The 23,462-nt window shown below is 41.6% G+C and overlaps 2 protein-coding genes across 2 annotated transcripts; one reads left to right on the forward strand and one right to left on the reverse strand.

Moving 5' to 3' along the window:
• Nucleotides 1–3,636: 3,636 nt before the first annotated feature.
• Nucleotides 3,637–10,369, forward strand: rpain (RPA interacting protein). Its single transcript, XM_084328453.1, has 7 exons — nt 3,637–3,820; nt 4,154–4,345; nt 5,425–5,497; nt 6,456–6,573; nt 7,545–7,608; nt 9,321–9,461; nt 10,243–10,369. The coding sequence occupies exons 1-7, from the start codon at nt 3,749–3,751 to the stop codon at nt 10,270–10,272; spliced, it is 690 nt and encodes a 229-aa protein (XP_084184579.1). The 5' UTR covers nt 3,637–3,748; the 3' UTR covers nt 10,273–10,369.
• Nucleotides 10,370–12,643: 2,274 nt separating this feature from the next.
• Nucleotides 12,644–19,150, reverse strand: LOC311240397 (uncharacterized protein). The gene is made up of 4 exons (XM_084328984.1): nt 19,086–19,150; nt 18,552–18,955; nt 12,777–12,914; nt 12,644–12,692 (listed from the first exon to the last, which is right to left on the reverse strand). Exons 2-4 carry the CDS (start codon nt 18,816–18,818, stop codon nt 12,678–12,680), a joined length of 420 nt encoding a protein of 139 aa, XP_084185110.1. The 5' UTR covers nt 18,819–18,955; nt 19,086–19,150; the 3' UTR covers nt 12,644–12,677.
• Nucleotides 19,151–23,462: the final 4,312 nt, after the last annotated feature.

Consider the following 23,462-nt stretch of genomic DNA (forward strand, 5'->3'; position numbering starts at 1 on the left):
TACAGGTCAGGTCTGGGCGCCTGCCCAGCGAAAGGCAGGAAGTGGTGAAGGCAGTGTGACCTCCCACGCGTTACACTTCACCAATGAGAGTCCTCGCTGCCAGGTGAGAAGAGAGCCACTGGCTGTCTCTGCATGTGTCGGAGGAAGCATGTGGTAGACTTCAGGGTTCCCTTGTACCGACCAGTAGGGGGAACATGCACACAACGACCAGGTAGGGGAGGGGGGGAATTAGCATAACGACTAAATTGGGATGGGGAGAAAAGCATCCACAGTCTGTGGTTGCTTGTCCTCAGGTGGTTGGGGAGAGCATTCCACAGACTGGGAGCAACCGAGCAGAAGGCCTGATCTCCCATGGTACAGAGCCTGGTCCTGCCTGCTCTCCCATGGTACGGAGCCTGGTTCTGCCTGCTCTCCCATGGTACAGAGCCTGGTACTGCCTGCTCTCCCATGGTACAGAGCCTGTTCCTGCCTGATCTCCCATGGTACGGAGCCTGGTCCTGCCTGCTCTCCCATGGTACAGAGCCTGGTCCTGCCTGCTCTCCCATGGTACGGAGCCCGGTCCTGCCTGCTCTCCCATGGTACAGAGCCTGTTCCTGCCTGATCTCCCATGGTACGGAGCCTGGTCCTGCCTGCTCTCCCATGGTACAGAGCCTGGTCCTGCCTGCTCTCCCATGGTACAGAGCCTGGTCCTGCCTGCTCTCCCATGGTACAGAGCCTGGTCCTGCCTGCTCTCCCATGGTACGGAGCCTGGTCCTGCCTGATCTCCCATGGCCTCAAGCTTGTAAACTGGTAAACGTCCAGGGTTGTAAAAACGTACAAGTTGCCTCAACATTTTTAAGTTGAATCAGCTAAATAGGAAAGTGAATGAAAGTTTACATAATTCCTATTTAGTTGATGAAAAAAAAGGCAATGTGAAATCATTTTTCACAGTTTCACCCACCAGTGTCTGATCTGATAGGCCACAAAAAGTTAAAACAATGTTAGTCTACCTGATTTTAGGATTGGTTGACCTTTCACCTTTTTTGTTGTGGTGAAAACTTGCAAACGATTTTGTGCATGAAGCATAAACAATGTCTATGAATGACCCAGGCCTAGTGTGAGAAATGTTACCGTAAATGTTTTTTTATGTCAGCATCCCCATTGTCTGTGCTGAATGTTTGTTAGTGTTTGGTATTTTTTGTTGGTTTTTAGTACTTTTAAACATTTTTAGTAAGTAGTTTTCATTTGATCCTATAATTCTTTCATTCACCGATTTGTGGACTTTTTTTTTAGTGTCCTGAAAGGCGCCTTATAAATCAAATGCATTATTATTATTATTATCATCCAGGAGGGAAAAGACACTTTGGATAGTAGGGACTGCATCTCTGCCTGTCCTGACCAGGAAACACTTTGCAACTGTGATCTCCTCTGGCAATAGTTGGATATTGTAATGTGTGGCGAGGGGTTGCAGCAATTCCACTGAGAGAAACTGGTCTGAGGCTGGATAACATGCCTGTATGCCTCTCATAAATTGTTATCCAACTCATGAGAACCTGCTCTCAAGCTCTTGCAGCATTCTGTCGACGACTGGATAGAACAGTCTCTGTCTCAGCTGATCTCCTGAGCTGAGGTCTGAGCTTGTGCCACAAGATGACTCAACTACATACTCGTCCATCCTTTTCTGCTTCCTCCTTTGGCTGGTAGTATGTTCCTCAATCCAAAGGCCATTACATATGGCCTTTGTCCTGTCATACATGTCCACTGCCATCTCTGATGTGCGATAACCTTTGAGTGTGTCCTGCACTGTGCTTTTAAATAGTACAGATATTGAAGATGTGCACTTTAACGCAGCAGCACCTGGAGCCATCCATACCCATGTCCAGTGTCCTATAATAAGCTTTAATCGAACCTCGGATAGTCCGGTTGGTTTGGGGTGGTGTGAAAGCTCATTCACTCTTGCAAGTGAACCCTGCTGCGGTTCATTTGTGATGTGAATGCAAAGCGGACCAAAGGCAGGAAAAGACCCAAAAATCGAATCTTTTTTTAATGAGAAGACTGAAACATATGTATATAATGAAACACACAATAGTTTTTTTTCTATTGCCTAAGCATGATTTTGAAAACGGGGCCCGGTGTTTCAAAACACACAATTAGCACAACCACACACACAATTATCAGAACACCTCAGATCCTTTGCTAAATTAAACACTTGTCAAAACCATACACTAATTTTGTTACCAGTTGAAACACACGTTACATAATGACTTAATTCTGTTTGAACCAGTTACACACACTGCTGTGCTTAACCTAAAACACATTTAGCAATTCTACTTCTCAGTGATTAGAGTACTGTAAGTGAAGTACGCAGATAATGTGCAAATATACAATAAATTCACCAAACACTACACAAGACCAATGCTGTAGACTGATGAAAATATAATTTATTTATCTACATATACCCAAATCAATGATGCAGACTGATGAAAAAAATAACATTTTCTCTCCATATAACCAAATCAGTCAACATTTCAACATGGAGAATCACAACAATACATGTCCCAGTTTTCATGCTACTATGTGCATAACACTGTAAGCTCAGCAAATATCAGACAAACATAAAATACTGTATCCAGTACAGGTTAAAATTACAGTAACACAATTTTTTTTTTGAAAAAATGTAAACAGAAAATACTAGACATTATCTCTTTGCCTAGCTGGACCTGGCAAGATAATTTTTTGTTGTGATTCTCCATGTTGACTGATTTGGGAAAATGGGAGAAAATGTATATTTTCATCAGTCTGCATCATTGGTTGTCTTGTCATCTTGTGTAGTGTTTGGTGAATGTATTGTATATTTTCATGTTCTCTGTGTACAGTACTTCACTCTCCTTCCATTTTGGTTGAAGACAGGTGAACTCACCTGCTGCATTTTTATAGTGCTTAAACCTGATTGTGTATCTACAATTAACTGTGTTTTTATTTTGTTATTGGTGTATATGTGTATGTATGTACAGTATATGTATATATATTATATGTATATGTGTATATATGTATATTTGTACTCATGTTGGGGCTTCTTGGACCAGATCAATGTTTTATCTGGCTAAATAAATAAATAAATAAGAAACTGATGATTTGGTCCTGTTAACTTTGAATTTTCTAGGGACTGCCCATATCCCTCTCATGGACCTGGACCTCACTTTGAGAACCTCTAATGATTCTAGTTATTCAGTATTCATCTCTAATTAATCTAAAATTGCGTATTTCTGTGCTTAAAAAAAAAAAAAAAAAAAGAAAAAAGGGGGGGGGGGTGACCCCCCCCTCCACCCCCCTGGGCTGAAGCCCCCAATGTTTTCTAACCCTAAAAACGCCCCTGCCACCCACCCCCTCCTAATGTACAGTCTCCTCACCATCATATGTAGGCTATGAAGAATATAAATTATACGTTTTTTATTTGTATTTACTCGCAGTCGCGACTTAACAACTATCTAGTGTTGCTATTATATAAAAGTCACTTGGCTGCTGTAAATTCTTAGCGGTGGTTCAAGCACCAGTTTATTTTGAACTACACAACCCATCATGCATCCCGGCACACAGCATAACTTCCGGAGCGCGAGGTTAAAAGCTGAATGTTTTTCTTTTGCTCTGGTTCAGGGGGTGAGAGTTGTTGTGAGGGGACACTTCGTTTTGGCTGTCGACACAGTTCATTTGAAAAGTTCGCTGTTTTTTTATAATATATATATATGCAATAATAAATAATCACGTTTGAATGGATGCGTTGCACAGACACCGTTCTCTTTATAAGGGAACGACACCACCATGGAAAGAAACATACAGAAAGGTGCGAAGTTTGCCAGCTTGCTAGCATAGCAATGTGGGACATGGTGCATAATATTGTTAATTATGTGGCTAACTAGGTCGTTAAGTGGAAACATTTAGTTATTTCTGTCTTCTTTAATTAAATAATAACGCTCTCTAATGAATTGTAATGACTGCCACCGGTGCTTTGTCGTATGATAACTACTGCTCATTGATTGATTGATTGAAAACTGTATTAACAGATTGCAGAATGGGTACAGTACAGTACAGCTCAATACATACAATTGTTAAAGGGATGCAGACCAGAGAAAGACTTTCATGTTGTCGGTACTGTCGTTCTGTTTTCATTCCCTAGCGTTGTGTGGACAGACTGAAAAACAATCGTTCGCGGTTGCTGGACAAATATCGTCAGATGGGAGAAAGCCAGCAGGGCGTCGGCTCCAAGGGCTCCATCATGGTCCAGGAGGTCATGGAGGAAGAATGGAATGCACTGCAGTCAGAAGACCATGGGTTGCCCCCCATGTGGGGTAGAGGTGGCATAGGAGAGGTACCCCCCACACACATACACATACACACGTGTCACACATACAATTGGAATATAGTTGTCTTGTCTCCCACGTTGTTTGCAGAAGTGTAGGCTAGATCAATTATCTTAATTGTTGCATAAAGGGAAGTTTACAGGAAATGTTAAAAAGCATGCATAACAACGCACAATACAACAGTTAACATAAACACCAAAATAAAAACAGAATAGGGATGTTGATGGTACGACTGAGGAAATATTCGTTTTCACGATTATATATATAAAAAAAAATCTAAACATTTAATATTATACATTTTTGAATAAAATAGTCACAGGCTGCTAAATCTATATAATATAATCAATGTCAAAAAGACTAGCCTATAACGCACACACAGTGGCCAACAAAATAAATAAAGGTTCCTGGTTGCCCAAAAGGGCAAGTGGATTTTTAACGCTCTAATATAGTAGTAGTAGTAGTTTATTCAGTCATCATCTCACACAATACAATATACACCATCATTTAACAATATTTGATTTTACAGTGACTGAAAAGGTACAGACTGAAGCATAATGCTTATATATGCATGTCCTATATTCTTAACAAATTACAAAAAAATTAAGACTCAAACAGTATTCTAAAAGAAAATGGCAAAGAAAAACAGTATTATTCACCCTTGTGGTTTTCAAAAATAGCTTTACAAACCATTTTCTTAAAAACCAAAAGCGAATTACTCATTCTTAACTGTATATCAGCATTGTTCCACAAGTTAACCCCAATAATAGAAATACACTCCTTTTAATCCCGTTCTTAGCTTTTTGAACAGTAAATTTACAAATATCTCTCAAATCATATTTTCTTTCATGTATTGAAAAAAAACTTTGCACCCCGTCTGGGAGTAACTCTGCTTTAGCTCTGTACATTATTTGCATAGTTTTATAATAAACCAAATCATAAAATTTCATAATGAGACTTTCTAAACAATGGATTTGTGTGTTCATAGTAACCAGCCTTGAAAAGGTTCCGAATATGCGCTCTCACATTATGCGCTCTCACATTATGCGCTCTCACATTATGCGTGCCTGCATTTTGTTTTTCTTTGCAGCTGTTCGGTGCCACCAAGGAGAGTGACGAGCTGTCGGTACTGGAGGAGATCCAGCTGGAGCTGATGTCTCAGGGTAATTAGTGATGCACAATATAATATCGGCCGATATGGTAATTATTTTACACATAGGGCCGATATTAAAAAAATATATATAAAAAAATATTTATTTTTTTTGTTCATGTTTTGGTCTTAAATAGTTTCAAAATATCAGTAATTTCTGAAAAGAAGTTACAAAAGTAAAAAAAAAAAAATAATAATAAGAGTTTTGGAAAATATCTCTTTATTTGATTATCATAAAAAAGTGTTTTCTATACAGAGATATCGACATCGGTAAATATCGGTATCGGCCAGAACAGAAATATTAATATCGGTTATCGGCCACAATTTTCACATCGGTGCATCACTAAGGGTAATAATGATGTTCTCCAACACTTCCTGTTGACGGCAACCCTTTCTTCTAGACAACTTGTAACAGTCCAAATGTGCCTACTATATTTTTGTTATTTAGTTTCAGTGCCATGTTTTGGTCACTAAGTGGCGCTCCTTGTTTGTACTTGATCTTGATGTAGCAACAGGTTTAATTTGATTTAACCAGAGCCAGTGACTCACTTCATTTCTATCTGCCGTCCGACACAGCATTAACTTGCCTAGTAATGATGTAGCTGTAATCTTTTGTACATTGAATTAATATAGAGGGTGTATGACCCGGCATTGTCGTATATATAAATAATATGGATATATAAATATCAAAAGAATAGCAATACTGGACAGCTTTACTTGAGTTATACACAGTACAGCCTAATGTTATTATATAGCAGTGTTTCCTCTTATTACCTTTTGTAGAAATGTGTTGACTGGTGGCATTGGTTTTAACATATGACCGGGCATGAATTACAGCGCACTGCTCAGAGTGCTGTGCCACAAGCGGCTGGAAAAGGCAAAGCGCCTCCCCACGCGACGTCTTGCGCCACATTGACGGGACGCCGTAGAGGTATTGGTGGTGACAACATGTTTGTGTTTTCCTGTCGTAGAGCTGTCAATCATCGAGGAGTACGAGAGGAACTTGCAGTTTGAGGAGCAGTACATCACCTCTGTTGTTGAGAGGATGGAGGAGGAGCAGATGCACATTATTTGCCCCATATGTCACATGTAAGTCTGAATCTACTGCCCTAGTATGTTATATTATGACCCCTCCCCCATTGTAGCCTATAGGTCAACCGTGACACTAATCTGCACAATTGACTTTGACCACAAAAAGGGCACGAAATTAGCTTTTTCTTCCAACTTATTAGTGGCAATTGGATTCAGGATTTAATCATCAGATTTGGTTATTTGGCAGCAAATGTAGTTTTTCACTGTGACCAGCAGCTCTAGAGGTCACTCTGTAGTTGGGTTGATCCACAAAAAATTGCTCTACTTCTCTAGCGGCCACAGGTGTTTTTTTCATGCCAATTGGCTAAAAGGGGCAGTGGCTGTTGCCATTGGTTGCATCTATTGCGAATTCACGCTTGTTAGAATAGACTGGTTCAAGACGAGCCGACTACATGCTGATGTGGCTGCTATAATTGACAGACATATCATCTGTTAACCATAATAGCCTAAATCTACCAGTGTTTTTCTGTTGGCTATAGTGTTCATTTCAAGCCCCCCATTGCAAATATAACATGAAACAATAATCGCAACAGCAGACTGTGTGAATGAAAAGACATGGTTTCTTTTAGTTTGAAACCAAAGCTATAATATCGAAGACTGTTATCCAATTTATTTAATGTTGGCAATGGAATTATTATATGTAACTATTCAATGCATGTATGGAATAGTCAACAGCCTATATTAGTGACAGACAGGACTTAGAGATTTAGGTTTTTAGCATTTCTCCTACATGGACTTGTATGTAGTGGCTCACCACAATATCAGACAAGTCTACCACAATTGGATTCCCCAAAACTGATAAAACATCAACATATTAAAGGTGCTTATTGCATTGCGTGCACACATTTATTTTCACTGATCCGACTCCTTGTGCCAACCTGCTACCATCACAATAACCTACAATCCTGTGGAAAAACGCACTGATATTTAAATGTTAGGGATTTTAACTGGATGACTTTGTCTTCCAGGAACAACTTGACTGTCAACAACCATTTCACTTCCTGTCTCTGTGGACTCTACATCAACACAAAGGTTTGTGCTGAATTCGGCTGCTCTTTTTTCTGATGCAGAATTACTCTGATAACTGAAGAAAACTATTTTTTTTTAATTTGTCAAATTAAATTGAGATATTGGGTCATATGGATGTCTCATACCACCAATCTCATTATGAAAAATACTTTATTCAATACATGATGCATCATTTGGCTGAGGTGTCCTTGTTGTTGTACTCCCTAGGGGCTTTTAGTTTAATATTATGTGTAATTTATGAAATAATTATCTTCTCATTTTTATCACAAGCTGAGACTTTGTCCAGATTGATTTAACACTCCTGATTATAGGACTTTCTCAGCCAGGCAGGACCAATGCATTTATCAGTCTCGCCCTTGGGCTCTGGGCCATTTTGAAACCCAAAATATATGGTGATGGGTTTTGTGTTTTGGCCCATAGTTCCATGAAATACTTTATTAAACACCCAGTTTGTAATGCTAATGTGCTAAAAACGCCACCAAGTATAAAACTAGGAATGGAGGTTTTCATTCCCCAGCTGATTGACTGAGGCTTTTATACAAGAAGTAACACTCGGGTATAAAATTGCTTAATTTGTGCTGTGGCAGCTAAATGTTTTCTCTTTGGTGGCGTTCGTAAACGCCTCTACTCTGATTTACAACAAGGTTCCAAAAGAACCAGAGTACAAGAAACTCCCATCGATTGCTTTGTTGGGTGTACTGCTCGTGTCTTACAATTTAGTAATTTAGCTGACTCTTTTATCCAAAGCCACTTACAGATTTGTCACCAGGAAGGGGGCGTTGTTCATCAAATAGTATTGAGTGCATAGCAGTATAGACATATTAGCAAGATGGATAGTAGCAAGCTGCATAGTACATAATGGTAAAAAGACAGTAAGTAAGAGGGTTAGTATTCTTTTTTAATTGTATTCAGATAAAGTCAGTCGATGGCGGAAAATTGAGTCGGCTGTCCTGACTGTGGTGGGGAGTTTGTGCCACCATTGTGGAGCGAGGACTGAGAATAGCCTGCTTTGTTTTGATGACCCCCCAGGAGCTCGGATAGGAGTGGGTCTGAGGCGGGCAGGAGATGTAGAGCATCTCTTTAACCACGGCTGGTTAACATTACTTCCGTCTTCTTCTTCTTTGTCCTCTGGCTGGGCTGCCACTAACGTAGTCGGATAAAGCTGCAGTTCTGGAAAACTACGGTCACATTGCATGTCATTAAGATCAGAGTTATGTGATTATATAGCATTATGGTTTTTGCCGACTGTTGAGTATATTTGACCTGAGATGGCAAATATTCTATACAGCAGAAACCCAGACAAAGCACACTATATGGTACAAATGGAACACAGACTGAGGCTTTAAAGGAACACGCCAACATTTTTGGAAATTGGCTTACCGTCTTCTCCAGAGAGAGACAAGAAGATAGATACCAGTTTCCTTTCTGGGAGTTCAGTAGAAAGCTATCTGGCTGCATGTTAGCCTAGCTTAGCACAATGAATGGAAGCGGACATGACCGGTTAGCCTTCAGGAGAGGTGTTGGTTGGACAATGCCTAGGCTAACCGGTCATGTCCGCTTCCATTCATTGTGCTAGGCTAACGTGCAGCCAGATAGCATTCTACTGAACGCACAGAGGAAACTGGTATCTATCTTCTTGTCTCTCTCTCTGGAGAAGACTGTAAGCTTTCCCCAAATGTTGGCGTGTTCCTTTAACATGAGTTGTACGTCTCCAGCATCGGAACATCACTCCGGAGGTCCTGAGGGGTCTTCTGGAGTCCAACGTCTCGGAACACATGGAGGACTGCCTGCAGAACCCCAGCTTCTCCATCGCCGCCAACACCGACGGCTCCGCCAGCCTGATGTTAAGCTGCCAGGTTAGACATGATCTTGCGTTGTCAGATCACTATCTCCACACTGTTTTAGCACCGTGCAGGAGAAATGTCCGGCAGAACCCATCGTCATACTTGTTGTTGATCCTACGGATGGGAGACTTTGAAAACGGCCCAAATTCTGACTGAAATAGTTGGCCAATGGGAGGCTTGTATACACGGTTAGAGGAACTTCACTTATTTACCATCACTTATTTGACGAGAAGACAACTTTAAAACACTTTCTTTTTTAAAACATCACACCATATTTTATCTATTTATTCCTAGAACGATTTGCACTACCTCTTCTACCTCATTTTGCATTTCTTTTTTTTGCATGTTGTACATTTTAGTGTTATTATTGTATATTTGTGTTTGGTCTTTATTCTTTTACTTATAAAGCACAATTTCAGGAGGCTCATACAGAACCAAGCATTTCACTATAATGTACTTGTAGCTTATATGTAAAAAGGGGAAAAAAACGTGGAACTCAGAGGTCCAGGTTCATGCTATCCTAGCTTAGCACAAGGACTGGAAGCACTAGGGAGCAGCTAACCTAGCTCTGTCAAAAGAAGTGAAGAAATACAACTTCCAACAACTCTGAAACTGACCGACGGATAACATTTTATATCAATCTTCTCGTCTGACTCCGGGGGAAGATGGCAAATAAGTGTATTTCCCAAAATAGTTGTGTTCCGTTAACATCCTGCACTAGCCAGAGTCTATGTTTATTAAAATGTCTGCTGTAACATGGTGACTATATGAAAGAGCTCTCGTCATGTTTCAGGTCTGTGACTACCTCTCAGTCGTCCTGTGAAGAAGCCACGCCCTCATCACGAGTGATGTCACGTCGACGCCCCTCCCCCCTCCTGTTTTATATGTGCTGTTAAATAAAGATTATTTTTATTTATTGATTTTTCATCTTGCTGCATTTTCATTTTATTCTGGTGTTTTTATAATGTATCATGTAATGAATTACCATGGCCTTCAAAAATGTATTTCAGGAATCCCCGAAGTGCAGACATGTTGCAAAAATAAATATTAATTTAAATGAAAAGGGATGCGAGCACAACTCAACCTTAATAGTCGAGACCGGCTCTTGCATAGTTACAGAAATAACCAGCACTCGCAGAACTGTCCTTTTAACTACATCTGTTGAGAACGGGTAGAGACGACGTAAACGTTTCATCTATAGGCCTTCCTCTGCGTTATACTGGACCACAGTAGAAGTGCCTCTTTAAGTGCAGAGTGAAGTGTAAAACTGGTTTATTAACCAAGTCATCAGTCCTAGATGGCAGGGCAATCGGTGCCTTTTCTCTTTAAATGTTGGCTGCATTTTGGAGAAACCAGTTTCCCACTGGTTCTTGGGTGATGTGCGGTTGTGATGGGTTTGTGTTTGTTGGGCAACAGTGGCTCAGGAGGTAGAGCGGTCGTCTGGTAATCGGAAAGTTCCCGGTTCGATTCCCACTCCTCTCTGCAGCGTGTCGGAAGTGTCCTTGAGCAAGACTCTGGACTTAATCCATTTACCATTTGTGTGGTCGTGATGGGCTTGTGTGGGTAAGATTCACACGGCAGAGGAAAATGCATTGTAATTACAACACAAGAAGCTCCATTTACAAGCTATTGTGTAAATCTATTTGTGAAATGTATTCATTAAAGGGCAGAGGTGGAAAGAGTACTAAAATATATTGCACAAGTAGAAGTGCTGTTGCATTACATTTGACTTAAATTAAAGTAATTGTATAGAAAATGGTACGAGGCCACGTCCACTGGTATTTCTGGGTCGTGACAATGTTGGTTATGAAGATGTGTATGAATGAACACAGGGAGCTTCTCTATTTTATGAATGGACATACCTGCTAATAGCCTACTGACCAGCAGGGCTGGGCTTTTTGATATTGTGAATCGACATGAGAAAAAGCTAGATTTCTAACAATATGATTTCTGAAATATTTGAGAATGTCAAATCTGTCTGTATTATACTTACTGTGCAGTTCAATATTCAATCAATTAGACTGCTACAAACATGTTTTTCTATAAATCTATCATAATATACTGTATCGATACAAAACAAAATGTTTGTTTACATTTCACCGAGCCCTACTGACTAGATCAGTGACTCCACCTGCATCTGACATTGAGGCTAAATGTCCAGGGCCTCGTCAATCACTCCAGAATCAGATTTTTCTGAAGTTTTAGCAAGGTACATGTAGACTGCTATGTATGCTCCTTTAGATTCGATTATAATTTATTGTCATACAGCACAAGTACAGTACAACGAAAATACGTGATTAAACTGGGTACAAAATATACAAATTAGTACTAGAGTATAGTGCTAATCAACAGAGTTGTAGTAGTTTGTGAATCTTCTTTCCTAAAGTCGTTACTTAGGAAGGATAATTGTGTCCTAATAAAGACGCCCTATGCCCCCCAACGGGGTAAAGAGGATTAAGTCAAGTAAGTCAGTCCTAGAAAGAATAAAAAAATATATATATCTTGGAAAAGAAGTTGACTAGTTTTCACTTTTTCCAACTGTACATTTACATTTAGTCATTTAGTTGATGATTTTATCCTAAGCGACTTACAAGTTCTGTACAAGTCAGCAGGAAAGATACAACTCTGGCAGCTAAGGGTAAGTAACATTGTTTGTCAAACTTGAGTGCATATTAGCATAATAGGTAATAATACTATTATCTGGTGGCCAGAAGATATAGAGCGGAGGGGTCTTGAGGGTGTGTAGTCGGAGACCATTGACCGGAGGTAGGAGGCAGCCGTTCCCCTCGCTGCATGGGAAGCCAGTGCAGCTCTCTGAGAAGTGGGCTGACTGTATATTGCAAGAGTCGACACCAATCGGGGACAGAACAGAGGCCCTTCCACAGAATGTTTAGAATAGCCACTTCTCCATGTTGGAAGAGACAACGGTTGCTACGTGTAAACAGTTGCTATGTGTTGATATGAGAATTATAATCAACAAAAAAAATTACAAATCGGTGTCATTACTGTATCTTGTAATACACGTTGCAGTGGAAAAGTGATTTCATTTTCCAATGTTTTTACCTACTCTAAAGTGGTTACCAGCGGTTGAAAGGCAGCCATGTTGGCAGAGACAACTACACAAACATTCTATGCAAAAGCCTCTTTCCGTTTCTCACTTCAGTCTTAAGAAATAAAAACACAAGAACACAATCTGTCTGTGAATACATTTAATTTTTTGGGGGTCCATCAAGGTTGTTGTGCCTGTAATCGAGATAAGGACATTTAGAACACAAGTCCTTCCTTTTTTGAAACACGTTAATCCTTCGCATCATCATCATCACTTACCAACTGTTTATCAAGCAACTGTATCTCCTTCTCAACCTTCAGCATTTTCAATTCCCGATATCTCATCTCCTGCTCCCGGTTTTGAATTTCAGTTTTGAGATAGTCGACGTACAGCGTCTTCACGTCGTCCTCAGGCACCTGAGAGTCAGAGTCATAATCTGGTCAACAGAAGCAACTAGAGGCTTTCAGTCTCACCACGAGCACACGCCCCAAGTCGGTGACCCTGTGTCCGGCAGAGGCACTAGTGTACAGGTGCAGCTCAATACATTTGAATATTGCGGTCGGTTGTGTGATAGTAAAGGGTTAACCTTCTGTCGTGTGTCAGTGAAAGGGTTAACCGGCTGTCGTGTGGCAGGAAAAGGGTTAACCTTCTGTGAATTGTCACAGTGAAAGGGTTAACCGTTTTGGTAGTGCAGCAGTTAAATAATATATAAAATCTATAAAAATCATATTATAGATTCATTACACACAAAGTGAAATATTTCAAGCCTTTATTTATTTTTTATAATTTTGATAATTATGGGTTACAGTTACAGGCTACAGCTAATGAAAACCCAGAAATTCAGTAAATTGGAATATTGTTAAAAAGTTCAATATTGTAGACTGTCACAATCTAATCAGATCATTAACTGAAAACACCTGCAGAGGTTTCCTGTCTTTGAAGTGTCTCAGTCTGGTTTAGAGGGCTACACGGTCATGGGGAAGACTGCTGACTTTTCCACGACCACGATATTCTAATTCATTGAGCTGCACCTGTATGTTATACACTCTCCAGAGGATGGTGTGATTACAGAAAGAATGTATTGCAGTTGGTGTATTTGGCATAGATTTCTTAGGGCATTTCACCCAAAATATAAAACAACAACATATTTTCCTCTTAACCGGATCGATGTTTATCCATCCAGATTGCAAAGTTTGGGGAGATATCTGCCACGGAGATGTCTGCTGTCACTCCAGTACAATGGAGCTGAATGGCATTGAGTTGTGTGGCGCTCAAAGCACCAAAAGTACAGACCCTGTGAACAGTTTCATTAAGCACTATCATTGGCAGGTGTACTGGTCAAACTAGAGGTGGTGGCAGAGAGGAGGATGAGAAGGAAGCTGGCCGCTATCCTGGAGAACCCCTCCCACCTTCTCTATGAGGAGCTAGCTAAGATGAGGAGCACATTCAGTCCCCCCCCCCCCCCCCCCCCCGACACTCCACTAACCACCTCGGCCAGTCCTTCGTACCAGCGGCCATCAGGCTCCAAAACAGTGGGCAGGGACCACTGCCAGCAGCCGGAGACCTAACGGCAGCAGAACTCGAGAACTACTAGGAATGTCTGACCACTAAGTCTGACCAAATTTCCCCAAGGGGATCAATAAAGGAATATCTTATCTTATCTTATGTTATGCAATATCACATGATGACGAGAGGGGGTGCCGTTATACTGAATATCAGCACGACTGTGATTCGCTCGTAGGTACGAGTAGTACCGAAGATTATCACTCCGCCAACAAATAGTTCCACAGCTGCGCTCTTCAACTTGGACCGTTGCCAGGCAACCTGAAAGTGAACACAAACATTTTCCTGCACACTGCAGTGCACAGCTTGCTACTTTAGGTCTACATACTCTACACACGTTACCACTTTCACCCTTTTAAATGTTTAATTATGTTTTTATAAAAAAAAAATTGGACAAGTCCGGCAGAGAGGAAGTATGGGAAGATAGATGGGGGAAGACATTCGGCAAAGGTCGCCGGGTCCGGGAGTCGAACCCGGGACAGCCGCGTTGCACTACAGTGCGTTACGTGGTGCGCCACCCTGGCGCCCCACTTTCACCCTTTTCCTCGAACGAGGGCTGCCTTTCTGTCATCTTCTACAAGTTACCAAAGACGTTTCAAAATAGCTGGCGGAGCGCACCAATGTGAAATGAACAGTTATTAATTTATTTATTAATTGAATGTGCTAGCGGAGTGATACACATATAGTTAAAAGTCCCAGTGCTGTTATACTGAATTTCAGCACCCATGGAATGCCTCTTGTCCAATCAAATGACTTGGTTGGAACTAACTGCTGTATAATTGGATATAAAATAGGTTCCCATTTCCCAATGAAACTGTTAACAGCGAGGTGTGTGGATTATCTGGAGTAACCGTGTCATGATTTCAAGACAGATGTTGTTGAGTTTTTTTCAGATGCGTTTCTTTTGGCACAGAGCTCCAGAAAGCCAACACCACTCGGCTCCACTGTACTGGATGCGTGAATGCTTTACCCAACGCAGTTGTGCGATTTGCGAATCTGATTGGCCACTGACGTTTCTGGTCATGTGACATGTGCACCAATCGTGACTGCAAGTTATTTCGCCGGTTAAGCTTAGGCACTCTTTCAAAGTCGGTTAAGGTTAGAGTTTGTCTTAGAGCGTGACGGCAAGTTCTTTCGCCGGTTAAGCTTAGGCACTCTTTCGAAGTTGGTTAAGGTTAGAGTTTGACTTAGAGCATGGCAATAGAACGCCAGGTGCTTTGCAGGCTGTTCGACGCGGAAATGGGCAAAGACACAGCTCGTCACGCTATTGGGCGCACATGTCACATGACCAGAAACGTCAGTGGCCAATCAGATTCGCAAATCGCACAACTGCGTTGGGTAAAGCATACACGCATACTGCGTAGCCCCTTTCGTGACTGTGATGCACGCCAACAAGGTTTGGCAGAGTGAATCCACAGTTGCGCGAGGGTCTTGGACAGAGAACGGCAATGGTTTGAAAGCTTCGGCGTTGCTAATAAACATTTAAAATAATTTTTATAAACGTGTAAACAGCGAAGAACGTATGGCTGCTCTCCCCCGAACGCCGCAATGAGGAGTAGGGTATATCTGCAGAGCCGCACTGCCGTCTCGTGATGTTTACATGTTTATAAAAAATATTTTAAATGTTTATTAGCAACGCCAAGCTTTCAAACCATTGCCGTTCTCTGTCCAAGACCCTTGTGCAACTGTGAGTACCTTTGAAATGTATCTGCGATACTTGTATATAACGTTTCGCGTCGGACCAGTTCTTCAGAGTTAAAATAGGGTGGTTTCCTATGGTGGAGCAAGGGACTGTGGATTCACTCGGCCAAACATTGTTGGCGTGCATCACAGTCACGAAAGGGGCTATGTACTGGAGTGACGGCATACAGCTCTACAGCAGATATTTCCAAAACATGGCAAATCACACCAAAACTATCTGGATGGATAAATAGAACTTCGGGTACGATGATAAGAGCGGACGTTGCAATTTCTTTATGACCCCACTATCAGCATGCACCTAAAGGTGGGGTAGGTGATTAAGAGAGAAATTAGTGTACACGTGACATCCATAGCTGTCAACATTGGGATTTGAAAAAACTGGAGATTTCGCCCCGCCCCCCTCCCCTCCCCCTCCCAATGTAGTCTCCTCCCCCTCGTATGTATATATTTTCTGTTAGGATGTTTGTTGACAGCTGCTCTCTGCTGAGCTGCCTCGTCACTGCCATCTGCTGGTCAAAACCTGTATGTACCCAAGGACTGGGTGAACTACTAATTGCTACATTAAATTAATCAGATACCTGGTTGAAAGTGAAATGCTGTGTACATCCCTGCATTAAATGAATGCAAGTGTCAGTGTTTCTGTAGAGGAGATGGAACGCCTGCTCTTGTCGGCACTGCGCAGCCGTGGAATCGCAAGGCCATAGATTTAGAATAGATAGAAAGGGCACATTTTCGTTTTATGGTGTATCATAATTAATTTGTTGAATACAATAGGATTTTTATAACATTGACACAAATTAAGGAATATTTACACTAAGTTCTCTTTTACCTCTTATTTAATTCATTCATTAATATAATTGTAGGAGGGGCGGTCAGGTGGCGTAACGGAGATTGCGTTCGTCACCAACCCCGGAGCGGCTGGATTCACCTGTTCGAATCCAGCTCACAGCTCCGGGGTTGTCACCAGCTTGGCTGGCCGTTCACACTAATACAATTGGCAGTATTAGAGGGTGGGAGAAGCTGGCGGGGTGGATCCGGGTCATTGTAAACAGCGACTCCTACAGTTCGGTCGGGGCGCCTGCTAAGCGCGGATAGGATCTAAGTGGGATAGTGTGATCCTTCCACACGCTACGCCCTCTCAGTGAGAATCCGCGCTGCCAGGTGAAAAGAAACGGTTGATTGGCTGGACGTGTGTCGGAGGAAGCATGTGGTAGCCTCCACTCTCCCAGACCGACTGTGGGGGGTAAGTGCGCAGCGACCAGGAAGGGGATTGGGAATTGGCATAACGACTAACATTGGGATGGGAGAAAATCGGAGGAAAAAGGAGGGGGGAAAATATCAATAAAAAAAAAAAAAAATTATTAATATAATTGTAGGTACTGTTTATATTGTACATAGTCCTGTGTGTTGTATATTGTGTCCTATGTTACTTTTGTGTTTATAGTCTCTTTTTATACACCGTGGGAAGGGGGGCACTGGGGCACGTAATTGAATTTTTCTGTATGTCTTGCGCAAATTGGAAAATGACACAGTTGACTTTGTCTTTTAACATGTGTCTATTGTCAGACACTAATTGTAATGTTAAAAACGGATACTGCTGTAATATAAAGTGAAATTCTACCATGCCTCAATATATCAACTTTAAACATACACTAAATGTTAATGTTATTATTTCGACCATGTGCAACATTTCCTAAGAACAGCAATGTCCATTCTATCAACTCCAAATCTGTGATATGAGCTCAATTCTCCGCATGCAGAAGTAGAATTGCTGTCTTGTTTTGGATGAATGAGTAGAAATGAAAAACGGAAATCTTGTTTTATTAAAGTAGTTTTGACATGTGATATAGATAAAGATATTGTTTCATTGTGTATTGATTAACTTTACATTTGCGCTTCATTACTTTACAAAAGTTATACTGGCACATGGGTCTGACTAATACAGCAATGGATTATGGGTAAATGCAACGTTAAAGCAGTGACAATGTAAGACTGACTTTACATTAAACGAATGACAATAATATAGTATAAAGTAGGGTATTATTTGGACTAAAGAATGGTGTTGTCTCACCCTACTCGCATGTTGAGGGAGAGCACCATACATTATACACTGAGAAACCACAGCCAAGAGTGAGCTCTCCGGGAACAACCCCACTTTGTCGGCAACCATCTTCTGGTCTACTTCCTGTGCTAATGTTCTAATCTACACTGCTGCCACCTGTCGTCACGGAGGGGAATTGCACCCATTTTGTATACATTTTTTTTTAACAGGAAAAATACAGGAACATATTTTAACGGGAGGACGGCGGGAGAGAAGGTTGAAATACGGGAGAATCCCGGGAAAAACGGGAGGGTTGACAGGTATGGTGACATCCAGCAGAAAGAGTAAGCTCTGAGTCACTTCACTGTGGCAACAAAGGTTTTCCACAGACTCTCAGAGGCATCAGCAGCTTTAAGCTGCATTTTATTTTTATTTTATATTGGTGTTAGTTTTCTGGTGTGACAACAGGAACACCACTTGGCAGGCAAAGATTCAGCCTGACTTAATTTTTAAACAAATAACAAAATGATTTACGTCGTCACATACATAATCTATCTATTATAGATAGCCTTATGTTTAGTGAGTGAGTGTGTGTGTACAAAATTACAAATACTCACTGAACTGTCCTGGGGCACAGGAAGAACAGGTGAATTCATACAAATGGGTGACACCCCCCTTTAAGATCAACTTACACAAATGAACAGCCCATTTTGAAATACCTGATCAAAGGGGAGGGGGCGGGACTTACAGAGCTCACAGCTGCTGGTGTCGGGACTGTCAGGTCGCACTTTAGTGCCTTACCACCACGAGCACACACACGGCTGCACCCCGGCGGCTCTCCCTGAGGACAGGTGCTCTCTGCGGGGCTCAAGTCTGTTGTTACTGCTGCTGCTGCCCGGCGGGCTTTCCTCCTCTTCGCCTTGCGTTGCTTCTTCACTTCATCCGTGTCCAAGGTGATGAGGTGTTGCGCGACTAAATTGAATCCGACATCTTCCAATGTGTTAAAAATGTCCATCCCAGATGTTGCACTTTGATCTCGCGGGATGTTGATCTCGTCGTGGCGGCTCGCGCTGGTCACCGCCGCCGGGCTCGCGCTGCACCTGTGCCTCTTCAGACCGCTCGTGCCGTTCGCCGGTGTGTATTTGATGACGCCTTTGCACGCTTTGCACGCGGCGAACTCTGTCTTAGTGCCATAATAGTTGATCCTTAGAAATTTTTCCAACAACTTACTATGTCCTTGTAAATCTTCTAACTTTATGCTTTTGTCGTGTGTCATTCTCACCTTTCTTTGCAGGGTATCTTTTGACGAACAGTATTCCATGTTTGCAACTCACGTCACTTCCTTGTTCTTTTTCTTCTTCTGCTTCGTGTAACGACGGGTTGGCAATCACTTTGTGCGTTACCGCCACCTATGCTGGAGTGTGACCCAGAGTATTCTTCCCCAAATAGACTATGGCAAAGAAAAAACAATAATAACTAAATAAATACATATAAGTGTGACCCAGAGTATTCTTCCCAAGATAGACTGGCAAATAAAAGAAAACATAAATAAATAATCCCCACTCAGTCTCTCAACCAAAGAGACTCACATTGCCTGATGGTATGTTAAACAAAATTAACTTTCACATGACTTTGACTTTGTCTAATTGCACATCATGTCAAAGGTTATTATAGGAAGAGGGATATCAGCCACAAAAATGAATAGGAGACTGTCCTCACTGACAATTGACAACGCACATCATTAGCGAAACTGCTTTTTCAATAGCAACCAACTGCTTAAATATCAGCAATATCAATATTGTAAATGAAATATCTTTTCAATTTGTTGTCTCAACTAGCCAAATAATTAGCCTAGCTTACCCTTGTTGTCTGTAAATCGTCAACAAAATGTCACTGTTTCTATAAGACCCTAAACATGGCAAATCTCTCAATCAAATAAGCCTCCTCTACTTTTGAGTAGCATTTGTATGTCTATTTTTGCAGGAATCTCACACACGCATGTACACACATATACATACAAACACACACATGCATCAACTTGTTCACATAAACTATATCTTTTAGCCTATACATTTTATAGTCACATTTATCTGACAAAAATAATGTCATGGAGGTCTGTTTTAATTGCTGTTTTTGTCAATTAAACAAGTGCCAATCCACAATATCTGTGACCATGTATGGACATGCATTAACACACACACACCCTTGCATAAACACTTAACCTCCATGCCAACCTAGGGTGAAAACTGGCCGCTCGAGAGTGGAGAAATATTTGTGGACCAACCAACAGAGCAAGCTATAGAGCTGCTGGTTGCAGCTGAAAAGTATCAGCATTGATGCGGGCTGGGGTCCTGAAGCAGCTAGTGTCTGTACAAGGACCAAAGAGATTAAAGCTTGAGTTCACTTCCTATCTACACCGTATATAGAAGATCAAACATTCCCACTGCTACTGTGTCATGAGGCCCCGTTTAGAGGAGCGTTTTGTGAACAGAAACCGCAAAAGTCATCTTGCGGTTTCACTTTTAATTTTACGTTTAGACGAGCGTTTTGGAGTGGAATTCTCCGTGCAGACGACGCTGTAACGACGGAGACCCGCTGTCACACGATTGGCGCATATGTCACATGACGTGTTGTGAAGACCCGCCCTACTCTGCCTCTGATTCGCAGACTGTGGATGGGGAATGTGATTGCACCAAAGCAGAGTCACTCACAGACAGTGGGTCCACTCACGCCGCGGCGGGACAGATTCTTGTGTATTTAACCCTTTCACTGCCACACGACAGCCGGTTGTGTGATAGTAAAGGGGTAACCTGTCGTGTGGCAGTGAAAGGGTTAATTAAAAGTACTGCCAATGTAGCCTTCAAGTGATCTCCGTTGATATTGTCAGACATACTTGCTTTGTTTACGTCTCGGCTACTGGCGCATACCTGCTACCTGTGACGTAAGCAGTACGCGCGACCAGAGCCGTGACAACCCGTTCGTCATCGTTTTAACAGATTTATACGTTTTGATAGTTTAGACGAGATCGCAAAGCTTTTGCGTTTCTAGGAATTCCACCCTGGAAGGTAGTCTCACTTTTTTGCGGTTTCACCCCGTAAAAACGCCGTTTCCGTATAAACGAAAGGCACATCTGCAAAAATATTTTTGCGGATTCACCTGCTAGCGTTTCCGTCTAAACGGGGCCTTGAGACGCAAATTCAGAAAACTCATTTGAGATTCAGCGATGGTTGGAACACTGAACTTCCTGCACAACTGCTGCTTATTGGAAGGAGTAATAGGGTTCAGTAACCTCATTACATAATAAATCAAAGCCTCTAGGTGACTTCTACACATTTTGTAGAAAAAGATCATCTGACTCCAATGTTGTTGGGCCATGAGGAACAGGATTGCACACTCTATATAAATGGTAAATGGTGCATTTATATAGCAGCTTTTATCCAAAGTGCTTTACAATTTTTGTTCCTCACATTCACCTGCTCATCAGGAGCAATTAGAGGTTAAGTGTCTTGCTCAAGGACACTTCAACACGCTGCCCGGGAGGAGTGGGAATCAAACCGAGAACCTACCGATTACCAGACGACTGCTCTACCTCCTGAGCCACTGTTGCCCCACATCTCATATCTCTATATCTCTATGAGAAGAACTAAAGTGTCAGACTTGGCCCGGGAGCAGGTTGAAGCTGCTGCAGAACAGGCTCGGAGCACCCTGGGGCTCATGCCATCAGAGCCCCCCACCTTTCTTGGGTGAAGAAGCCCCCTCTTCACCAGGCCTTCAGAGATAGATAGGCAGGGAGGGGGATATCTGTGCTGCATATAATTATATAGGCAGTAGTAGGTATAGGATTTAGAGTGAGACAAATGTTTTTTATTTTTTATTGTCTGATTTTATTATTTGTACCCCTTGCATTACTTTATCATTCAGTTGCCCACCTCAACACCTATATTGCACATCTGTCCGTCCTTGTTGTACCACAGCTAATAATTATCCAAAATATTTCATTGATGATGACAAAGTGATTATAATATAATATGGCCAACAGCTTTAATAAATTATTTGTAAGGGTTGGACTCTATCTTGCAAAAGAAAATCCTGATCCTGGGACAGCTGGTAAAGAAATGGAGGGGTCCTACTAATCACCACAAAGTAGGGTGATTGTTGGAGAGAAATCCCAGTTAAATCTTTTTAAAGCAGTGGATGAAAAATACATTTTGGACATTGTAAATAAATGTAAGACCAAAAGGTCCACTGATTTTGATGACATTGATATGACATTAGTGAAAAAGGTCATTGCTGGGATTTCAAAACCATTAACATATATGTGCAATTTATCATTTCAAACTGGTTCATTTCCAGAGTCTACCTCTGTATAAAACTGGGAGCAAACACAACTTCACAAACAGACCTGTCTCTTTACTCCCACAATTCTCAAAAATACTGGAAAAACTTTTTAACAACAGGTTAGATGCTTTCTTAGACTTAGATAAGCATTAACTACTCTCTGATTGATTGATTGATTGAAAACTTTATTAACAGATTGCAGAATGGGTACAATATAGTACAGCTCAATACACAGGGGATGCAGACCAGAGAAAGACTTTCGTCTTGTTTACATCAGGGTCCCCCATTTTCAATTCATCAGGATTATATGACCTACATGACATACAGATAGTCAGACAGTATACATCTATACATTTATGACATACCAGATTTGCACATACAGTACTGTTTGTGATACAAAAAGAGTCCAGAAAAGGGAGTATATACATTTGACGTAAAAACTGTACATTGGAGGAGGTTGGGCAGGGGGGGGGGGTGGTTTGGGGGGGGAAACACTGTACAACTGTACAAGCAAAACTGTACATTGGAATATTGACAACCATACTAGATAATTTACTGTACATTGGAGGGGGGGGGGGGAAACACTACAAACAAGCAAAACTACATTGGAATATTGACAACCATACTAGGTAAATTACTGTACATTGTAGGGGGTTGGGTTAGGACATTTACAGGGGCCAGTTTCGAATTGCAGTCTCACGTAGGTGTTCTTTGAGAGTGGTTTTGAAAGTGGGTAGTGATTCACATTCCTTTACAGCTTTGGGTAGGGCGTTCCACATTGATGTGGCATAATTGCGAAACGTGTTTAGTCCCTTGTTTGAGCCGAATCTGGGTTTAACATGATTTGTGGAGCTCCCTCTGGTTTTGTGATCGTGGTATTCACTGACCTTTGGGAAGTATTTTGACATGTACATGGGTACCTTGGTCGTGTAGTGTATCTTGTAGACCAGGCCCATTGCAAGTTGCTGTACTCTGTCGTCTACTCTAAGCCATCCTAGGTTGTCAAAGTGGGCAGGGGTGAGGTGGGTTCTAGGAGTAAGGTCAAGCAGTAGTCTGACCAGTTTGTTTTGAGATGTTTGTAATTTTGTTTTTAGCGCCTTTGAGGTGCTTTGGTACCATGAGGTGCAAGCATAGTCGTAGTACCCTTGAATGAGTGCTCCTGCCAGAGTCTTCAGGGTATTCTTGTTTACCAGAGAGGAGATCCGGTACAAGAATCGAGTTCGTTGGTTGACTTTTTTTTATTACATTGGATGCCATTTTGTCACAGGAGAGATTAGCCTCTAGGATGGAACCCAGGTAGGAAATTTCATCTTTCCTTGTG

This window comes from Notolepis coatsorum, assembly GCF_963971535.1.
Source record: "Notolepis coatsorum genome assembly, chromosome: 14".
NCBI lineage: Eukaryota > Metazoa > Chordata > Actinopteri > Aulopiformes > Paralepididae > Notolepis > Notolepis coatsorum.